This window comes from Lolium rigidum, chromosome 2 (assembly GCF_022539505.1).
Source record: "Lolium rigidum isolate FL_2022 chromosome 2, APGP_CSIRO_Lrig_0.1, whole genome shotgun sequence".
Lineage (NCBI taxonomy): Eukaryota > Viridiplantae > Streptophyta > Magnoliopsida > Poales > Poaceae > Lolium > Lolium rigidum.
In genome coordinates this window covers 278,142,752-278,152,859 of record NC_061509.1, presented here as the reverse complement: position 1 = coordinate 278,152,859, position 10,108 = coordinate 278,142,752, and the positions used below count along the sequence as shown (strand labels likewise).

The 10,108-nt window shown below is 50.2% G+C and overlaps 1 protein-coding gene and 1 pseudogene across 1 annotated transcript; one reads left to right on the top strand and one right to left on the bottom strand.

Moving 5' to 3' along the window:
* Positions 1–419: 419 nt before the first annotated feature.
* LOC124691013 lies at positions 420–2,118 on the top strand (annotated as a pseudogene).
* A 1,489-nt stretch (positions 2,119–3,607) lies between these two features.
* LOC124693522 (zinc finger CCCH domain-containing protein 19-like) lies at positions 3,608–7,915 on the bottom strand. Its single transcript, XM_047226993.1, has 3 exons — positions 7,764–7,915; positions 5,874–5,984; positions 3,608–5,670 (listed from the first exon to the last, which is right to left on the bottom strand). Exons 1-3 carry the CDS (start codon positions 7,878–7,880, stop codon positions 3,931–3,933), a joined length of 1,968 nt encoding a protein of 655 aa, XP_047082949.1. The 5' UTR covers positions 7,881–7,915; the 3' UTR covers positions 3,608–3,930.
* Positions 7,916–10,108: the final 2,193 nt, after the last annotated feature.

Sequence of the window (10,108 nt, the reverse complement as noted above, 5' to 3'; positions counted from 1 at the left end):
TCGCCTGGGAAAACAGGGACGCCATTAACGTCGCTTGATCAAAGGTAGGCGACGGGGTTTTAGCCTTCCGTGCCGCTGACGCGTCGGCCCCGCCACTCCCGCCTCGCTTTTCGTTGTGTCCGGCGTGCCCGGTGCTTCCCATGTGGGACGGGGACGGGCTCGGGCGCCGGACACCGAATGGGGGCGCGTCGGACAAAATGGACTTTGAGGACGCGACCGGAACGCATTTTCCGTCCGGCGCGCCCAAATCCCTTTGGGGGACGGTTTGGGGGACGCGGCTGGAGATGCTCTTAATTTTGCTATTCCGAAGGAAAAGCAGGATTTGATTTGTGAGCAAACAGAAAGACAAAGACACATTCGTCCGTCCCCGGAAGGCCGGAACCGGATGGAAACCTGACGGATCTTGGCGGGAAAGAAAAAAAAACGCGTCAGATTCGTATATCAAACCGATCCTGGAACGCAACGCGTCAGATTTCCTCCTCGCTCGCGCGCAAAGCTCTGTTCGTGTTCAATTTCTGCGCCGCTGCTGCTCCCAAGTGAGTTCCGCTGTTCCCCTTCTCTACCAAGTTCCGACGACCCATGCATTCCGACGAAAAGAGCAGACGGAGTGCGGCGGGGGCGGGGGTGCCGCTCCGGGAGCCCCGAGGTCTGCAGCATGCCGTCGTCCTGCATGCGACGCGTTCGCCAAATATCAAGTGCGTTGCGCTGCTCCCCTTGTCTGTTCGCCTCTTGCGCGCACCTACCTTGTTCGACGAAAAGCCAGGCAGAACGAACGGGCTGTAAAGAAAATCTGATTTTGCTGTTTTGCAGGGCGACAGGCTCAGCACTGGACCAGGACATTGGGCGGACGGAGCCGAGGAAGAACGCCACGCCCGCCGCAACCGCCATCCAGGGAACTTTTACCGCAAGCTGCTGGCCGAGATGCTTCTCAACAACCGAACTCGAACTCATAATGCAGACTGCGGAGAAAATGCTGGACGCAACAGACCTCGCCGATGACTACTACCTCGACCCTCTGGACTGGGGAAGAGGCAACGTGCTGGCCATCGCGCTGGGGAACACGCTACACTTCTTGGACGCTTCCAAGGGGTCCATCTCTAAGCTCGTGACCGTCCATGAAGACGATAGCCTTGTCTCTAGCGTTAGCTGGGCTCCTGATGGCCGCCATATTGCTATCGGCCTCATCTCTTCGGTTGTCCAGCTATGGGATTCCATCTCTAACTGACTGGCTGGTGCTACTTCTTCTTGACTTGTTTGGTTATTGAGCAGCAGTAGCATCGTTTGTGTTTGGTTTCTGATCATGATTTTTGATTGTGCAGGTGCGGACTCTGCAAGGTGTGCACGAGTATAGGGTCAATTCGCTCGCATGGAGGAACAGCAAAGTCCTGACCTCTGGTGGTATGGACGGTAAGATTGTGAACAATGACACGAGGATCAGGAACCGTGCTGGGGCTGTACGTGCGGACATACCGCAGACACGGGAAGGAGGTGTGTGGGTTCAAGTGGTCAGGTTCAGTGCAGCAGCTGGCCAGGGGTGGCAGCGACAACCTCCTCCACCTGTGGGATGCGTCCATGTCGTCTTCCTCTGCAGGTTTCCGCACACAATGGTTATACAGGCTCGAGGACCACTCGGCTGCCGCCAAGGCAACCTGCTGGCATCCGGTGGCGGCACAGATGACGGATGCATCAAGTTTTGGAAGACAAGCATGGGCGCGTGCCTCAACTCCGTCGACACCGTGTCACAGGTGTCCACGCTGCTCTGGAACAAGAATGACATGGAGCTGCTGAGCTCGCATGGCGCATGGATACACTCACAACCAGCTCACCTTGTGGAACCCATCGATGGTCAGGATGGCTGAACTCACCGCTGATACTTCCCGTGTCCTTTTCATGGCTCAGGTAATCATATTTGCTCCCTATGCTGCCTGTGTAGCTCACATGTTTGTTTGCACAAATGTCTTATGCATTGTGTTTCAGCAACTTTGCAGAGCCCTGATGGTTGCACCAGTGGCATCTGCTGCAGAAAATGAGATGCTCTGTTTCCGGAATGTTTTTGGCAGTTCTTCAGTCAAGACTCGCCACAGTGTTATGTTCAACAGCCACAATCATATCCGGTGAGGAGAAATGACTTGATTGGTATGCCTCTTGGCCCTTGTGTATGGACAGACAGCAAGGACGCTGCGTGGTGGAGTGGTTGTGTGGAACACAATTGCGGCGCAGGGGATTATTTCGCTATGTTTTGCGGCCTGTACAGCTAGGAGCTGAAGAAGGTTAGATCGCATGCGGTGCATTCTTGGGCACGAGCTCTGAGATCAGATTCTCTGGCTGTCCGGGTGGGACTGCAACGGTTATACACAAGAAAGTAGCACTTCCCTTCTCTCTTCAGCGTTGAACCAGGCGGCCCAATTTTGTGTTTTGGAATGTTTTATGTTTATATATCCTGCAATTTCCATAGTGTTTCGGAGCCTTTATATATGGCTGCAGCTGTCTCCATGGATGGATTTCGTCACGAATGATGTTGGCTGTGTTCTGATGCTGGATCGCGTCGCCTTCCTGTAATATTCTGATGTGGACCTGTGTTCCAACTTATGGAGAAAACGGGCTTATCTGCATTAGCACTTGTGGCGTACGGAGCAAAATCAGATGAATTAGTCACTATACATCAGTTTTGAGAGTGGCCTTGTGACGTTTTTTTTAATCTTACCTCACATTGCAAATTTTCTAGAGGACAGAAAAAGAACGCCATTTGGCTTATTTCATAACAGGATTTTCTCCCTATTTTATAACAGGATTTTCTCTCTGTTTTTCCCTGATTTTCTCCATTGTTAATGAAAGGGGAAGAAACTGTTAAAAGTATCTTCTGGTATCATCACGTCAGACGGAGGGAAAAGAAAAGCTTCCCTCGTTTAGAAAGACGAGAGGATGGTGTGTTATCTGGTCAGCTTGGCTGTTGGCCATGGCCGCTCATCCTCGCCCACAACACGCACGCAGGCGAGGGACATCTTCGTTTGTTATATCTCTTCCATGTCTCATTGATAAAGAGAATTAACGAATCCTAAGGTAAAGGGGCGATAAATTCAAAGCCTCTCTTTCTCCGGGCTTTATTTCCGCACTATTATGCATAGTCAAATACTGGAAAAAATGAGGTTCAATTATCAACCGGTCCCATCGAAAATAGGATTGACTATGCATTCGAGCCATCGCACATGGTTTCATAAAATCTGTACGATTTTCCCGATCTTCAACTGACCAGTTTGATGTATCTATCTAACCAGTGGCTGGTTGATCTTATTCTTTCTTTAGGTTTCCTGATTTCCTCTTGTCTTTTTTGGTCTAGATGTCAAGGAGTTTCCCAGCACAGACAGAGATATGTCAACTTAATGAAGTTCTATGTTCAAAATAAACTTAATTTACAAAATGACCCTTTTAGAATAATGGTTTGCTCGTAATAATACAGTAAGAGAGTGCATAAAATGCAGTTCCAGCAATATCCAAATATGACATAGAAACATATACAGTCTGGAGGAAACAACAAGATGTATGTATGATCTAAAATAAAATGTAACCTGTTATCTTATGCAAAAAAAATGTAAATAGAAGGCACAACTGTGTAATCTGTCTGTTTTGTTCACCAATTAATCAATAATAATGTTACAACAGGTAGGAGATCATCTGAGCACACCCACACATACACTAGAATACAACAGGTATCAGCTGCTTTGCTTGTTCGATTTATCAGCTTCGTGAGCTAACTTTGTCACCTATTTCATCTTCACCAAACTTTATTAGCCCCCAGGTACTCAGCGCAGCGAACTAAAACGTAACTAGCGCGAAAAGAATACAGATCAAGATTTTCGGAGGAAGTAGCTCCTCCTCTTTGCTTCAGTCTACAAAGGCGTGCCCTTGGGGGCACACCCAGCTTATTGCACACTATGAGATCAGCACGCCAACTTTGCGTGCAAAATCGTCATCGTCCTCCAGATCGTCGTCGTCATCCTCGTACTCCTGGTAGTCCTTGTCTTCTTCGGCATTGACATCGTCAGCTGCCTCATACTCATATTCCTCTTCTGCCGTCTCCAGGTCCTCCTGCTGTTCCCCCTCTTCTAGCTCTTCTTCCACCACATCGGCTGCGGCTTCAGCGGCGTTGCCATCAGCAGGAGAAAGGTTGTCGTCGTACATCACGTCATCTTCCGGGTTGAAGGCTTCTTCTTCTTCGTTGTTCTCGGCGTTTGTTCCGACTATATTATTTCCGAGGATGATGGAATTATTATTCACAGACTGTTCCTCCTCGCATGCAATCTGCTCTTCTTGTATGCTGCCAGAATCGGCAGAAGCTGCTTCTCTTTTTCTCTTCAGGATGGCACTCAACGGCTTCGGACCATCAAAGGGGACAGGGTCCGGTGAGACCTTGTTGGTGACTATCTCAGATGTCATTCGAACTGGCGCCACGGTACGATCAGCATTCTTGGTGGTACTGTGTTCCACTGAGCTGTTAGCAGCAACCTTCTTTGCTCTCAACTCTGCAAGGCTCTTCGGACCAGAAAAGTTCACCACTCCAGCAGCATCTTCACCACTACTTGCTTTCACCACTGAGCTTTTTACATTATTAACAGGTGCGTCCTCAGTTGATCTAGCCTTTAGCCTGTCATGAATCTTCGCCCGAAGGTCCGTTTGCTTCGGTGGTGACAGTCTATCTCTAGGCCGTCTCTCTTTCTCTGAATATGGGCCAAGTCTGTCCAACGATGTCTCCCCTGGAAGTTTTATTCTACCATGTAATCGAGAGCGTGAGAGGCTGTCATGGGTAACCCGCTCTTCCCCTCGACGACGATGATCATTGTGGCGCTCATCTTCAGGGTATCTTCTATCCTGCCTGTTTGGGACCTGCGTCGATCTTGGATCACTGAGCCTTCTTTGCTTCAGTAGCCTGTGGCGCAAATCTGAACTGTTTGCAGTCACAGGTGCTGACTCTCTCTGGGAAGAAAGCCTTCTCTCTGACAGCAATCTGTCGGATGAGCTTTTATGCGACTTTTCTAATTCATAGCCAACATGTGTTTGCCTACGCATCCCAGTGTTTTGCTCCACGCCAGTACGACGGTAACTGTTATGCACTTCCTTAAATGACCGTTCGGCATCATCCTCAACACTGCCAGCAACAACACTGGAACCAGCAGAAGGTTCCCTGACAAATTCACCGGTCTCAGCAGTTTCATCTTCAACTGAAGGCTGTGGCTGGTAACTCCTTGAAAGCACATAAGAGTTTCTGTGATTCTGATAAGCTTCTGAAGAGTTATAGGCCCTGCTTTGCTGCTGAGCTGGTACGCCATTGCGAGCACTGACCTTAACCTCTTCATGCATGGCAGGAGTTGTGTTCTGCTGGGCTGAATTGCTTGGTTTTATCCACGAGTTTGAGTTCTTCGACTGAAGATGAGGCTGCACAGCAGGAGCAAAACCCTTTGCTGTCTGATGCAAAGCAGGACTTCCAGCAAACTGTGGTACATGCGAGAAGGCACACAAGTTTCCTTTTGCGCACATCCCTTTCTGAAAGTAATAACATGGAACACCTGGCTTGGCTGCACCAATGGCAGGGGCCTGAGCCAGCACAGGAATCTGTGGTGCAGATTGTTGAGATATCCGTGGAGTTGCTGGTGCTCCGAGCATGTCGTCCAATGGCTGAAAAGAAAGCAGAATTACTAGTTATTAATCGTAGCTGCTCATGTACTTGAGTACCTCGGTATGATTCCTTGTACAGAAACTGTTACCACAAGAATAAGACAGATTTCAGTAGCTTATAATGTTTATCTGTTTAATTGAAGCACTGAACTGATTAAAACTGTAGTAATTTTGATTCGTGATGAAGAGAGGAGGTAGTGTACCGGGTGCCTAAATGAACACTTATGATTGGTGCAGTTGCCATTAAACCAATACCAACAGTCCCTAGGATTCGACCTGGCAGCATCACTGTGACGGTACTCGCATTCACTCCCCTGGATGAAGGAAAACAACAAGTCAGCATAAACCATATATAGTTTTATTATTTGTGCTGGAAATACACAGCAGTAGCAACCAGGGTAGATCCAATTTGGCATTATTTACAACTTCTCTAATTTATAATCGGTATATTTAGTCCATATCATTTTTATTTTTAAGTAGGCTAGTTGTACAGATTTGTAGTACTTGTGACAGCTCAAAGACTATAGTCTTAAAGCTTCGCTACAGTTTGTAGAATGGTGCAGTGATAAAAGAAAATAGTAGATGATTACTTTGCATATTTGCAGTAATATGAAGGCAATTCAAGTAAGTCACAAGCATAAATGGAAGCGCACATATGCATGCAGAATCGACTATTGGTGTAAAATCATATCAAAGTAGTAACAAACTAGAGCCAAGCAGAGCTTCAGTTGGCCAGAGCACACATCTGCGAGCTCGCCCACCGGCGTTCAAGGTGCAGCCTCCACAGGGTGTTTTGCTTCTTGAAATAAAAACCCACCATGGGTGCTAGGGCCCATAGGTCGAGCATTTAAAGTAGTAACAGACACCATTTTCCTACTACTACATATATAGCTAGAGAAATGAAGCCCTGACATCTGGTAGTTTATATTATGCAAACTTTCAAAAATTCCCTCACCACGTCCTAACTAAAAAGTAAATTGGGATGACAAGCGAGCAGGTAGCTAGCTGTTGAAACAAGCAAGTTTAACATCCATTTGAAATACGACATGTTAACCTAGCTTCTTAGACGTCCATCCGCCCGACAATTTGTTCGTGTCGTTGCTATTTCTAAATAGGGAAGACATGTGAATTTTAGGTACACCTCTGTGTGACAGCTGAAATACTATATTTCTTCAAAATTTTGCAGATGTGCTACTTTGCACATTTTCAGTAATAGCAAGACAATTTAAGTAAGATGCAAGCACAAAAAAACAGAAGCTCGTCTATGCATAAAGAAGCAAGATTCAGATAGGAAAGTCCAAAAACTAACTGGGTAAGCAACTATTGGTGACGGTCTAAAATTATATGTTAAAGTAGTAACAAGCGAGAACCGGGAACCGGTTGGTTGGCTAGAGCGCACATCTATGAGCTCAACCCACCCGGGTTCCAGGCGCAGCCTCCGCAGGGTGCCTCACTTGTTAAACAGAAAGCCCTGGGTGCTCGTGTCCATGGCCCATGGGTCAGGTTTTCAAAAGTATAAGCACCTACTTACTAGAGCTAAAACTAAACAGAAAATTCATCACAAGCAAGCATAGCTGTTGGAACGAGGTAGCTAGCAAACAACACACAAAATTTGAAACACCGAATGTTAACGTAGCAAAGTCTGGTAGGCAAGGCCAGCCATATAGTCCCAGCACTGAACCAGTAGTCCCAGCACTGAACCAGTCTTTGCAGCCAAGCAAACAGATCTCGACTGAATCACAGCAGAATCATAGCATGATTCACGCGTAGCCAGCTAGTCCTTCCCTTCCCCCAACACGAAGCAAATACAGGGACGTCGAGGACTAGAATCGTATCCCTGCAAGGCAGGAGCAGCTCGAGCTGGAGCCAGCGCCAGCGTTCCCCGGGAAATTGGACTGAATCCAAGGCGGGCGAGCAGAGGATATAAGAGCTCCAGATCGAAACCGAGTTGCAGCTCGAGCGGGAGCCCGAATCGGAAGCGAATCTATTGGAATCTGACGGCGCCAAGGCGAATTCTCCATCCGCAGGAGCAGAGACAGAGCATGGCGGGTGGACGGACGATTTGAATTGGGGAGCACGGGAGGCGGTAGTACCTTCTTGCAGGTCAACGGGGAGGCGAGGTAGTAGACGCAGTCGGTGCCCCGTCGGCGGCGCGCCTCCTCCTCGTCCGCGGCGGGCGGCGGCGGCGCGCCTCCTCCACCTGAATCCATCGCCGCCAGCGAACGAGGGAGGGAGGTCGCGAATGGGTGGAGCCGAGCCGAGACGAGACGAGTCGGGGGCAGCAGTCGCTTCAGTGAGGGAAAAGACTCGATTTTTATTACCACCGGCAGCCAAGTTGAGCTCAGCTCACCTCACTCGCGCTTCAGAGACTGATTGGCCAGGGCCGGATGCCGCTTTCGGACACGCCGCTCCAGCCAGATTTGTCCATGACGTCACCACTTTGTGTCTCCGGATTTTTTTCCCCATTTGGAGAAACCACCCGTAAAGCTTCCCCATAAGGTTTCTAGGGCTCCTTTGATTCGTAGGAATATGAAGAGTGTAGGAATAGGAAAGGTGTAGGATTGGAATGTCATGCCAAGTTGAATCCTATAGAAATATGGTGTGTCTTTGATTATAGCAAAGGAATTTTTTCATGAGGTATGAGCTAATGCTTTTTTCCTATAGAATTTGCACTACAAGATTCCTATAGGAATAATTCCTATAGGATGTGTTCCTATGAATCAAATGGCTTGTATAGGAAACTTTCCCATAGGATTCAAATCCTACATAATTCCTATGTCAATCCTATGAATCAAAGGAGCCCCTACTCTTTAGAGTAAGGGCATTTCTAGAAGCGCCACGCAAACGGTCGCTGAGCGATCGTTTTCGTCCACCGTGACCGGAAATGCGTCTGGCATCATCTTCAGCGGGGCGACGCAAAGTAATCGGGCCGTTCGCGGAGACGCAAACCTGGCCCAAATATGCGCCCGGGATGCGTCTCCGCGGACGCTCCGTGGATGCGGAAAGTGTCCGCTCGCGTCTGGCGTACGTTTTGTCTGGCCCACCAGGTAGTGACGTAGCGTCGATGCGTCTTCTCCGCCAGTAATGGCGCCGAGGCGTCGCTTCGGCAGTCTGCAGCCGCGTAAATGGCGATGCCTCGTGTGGCGCGCGGCCGTCGCCTACCTCTGCGCACGTAGTAATGGCGATGCCACGCGTGGCGCGGCCGTCGCCCTGCCTCCGACCTATATAAACAGGAGCGCGAGCATCTCATCTCATCTCCTCCCCACTAAACCCTAGCCGCCGCTTCCGCTCAGCCTCCACCAGATCCACCATGAGCAGCGCCGGACGCGGCCAGGTTGCTTCCGCTCAGCCTCCACCTTCACCTCCCACTCCACCTCCCCCGGCCTCCTCGAGCTCCGAGGAGCTCGACTCCGACGACAGCACAGGCGACCTCCTCGACCCGGTCAGGGACGCCAAGGACTTGGCACTGGCGGCACAGAAGCAGAGGAGGAGCTGGCGGGCCACGCGGCGTTGGAAGCCGAGCTGGAGCAGCGCAGGCTGGCGGCCGCCGCGGCCGCAGAGGACTCCGACTCTGAGATATCTTGGTCTTCCGATGACCCTGATGCGCCTACGCCGGAGGAGAGGGTTATCGTTGAGTCGTTCGAGACGCTCAAGGACGACACCGCGAGCGCGAGGCTGGAGCAGTGCCTGCAAGAGGACGCGGCGGCGCACCGAGCCATAGCAGCCGCATGGGAGGCGGCAGAGAAGCAGGCGATGGAGCGACGCAACGACGGTGCCGCCCGTCCGGAAGCAAGTAGTCTAGTCTTCTAGATCTACATTGTATAGTTTTTATGCATTAAAATGTATTACTTCCCTCCGTTCTCTTTTAATTAACTCAAATTTAGTACAAAGTTGTACTAAATCCGAGTCAATTAAAAAGGAACGGAGGGAGTACTTTTTATTTTTTTAAATGCGTTGCAAATCTAAAAATGGGTCGCCCGGTGGACGCACACCTAGACGCAAACGGACACTCGGACAAAATATGTCCGCGGGCGACGCAAACGGATGCTCCCGACCACTTTTGGGCGTCCGAAATGCGTCGCCCCGTTGGAGATGCCCGGACGATGAGCGACCGTTTGTGTCCGCCGTGATCGAAAATGTGTCTGCCACTACCTCCAGCGGCGCGACGCATAGTGTCCGCTCGGTCCTCGCACGGGCCCGCCTGGCAGGGACACAACTGCATCGTCTTCCGCGGCATTACTTGCGAGCGGCGCGCTGCAGCCTTTGCAGGGCCGCGTTAATGGCGCGCCTCGGCTTCCGCGAGCGTGCGCAGCGAGGCGGCGTTGCAGTGGCAGGCTATTGAAGGCGAGATGACGTCCGAGCCTCTTAAAGGGACGCTGCCGGTGGCCATTTCCCCGACCAAACCATTGCCACATCCCACGGTATCCACCCCACAGAC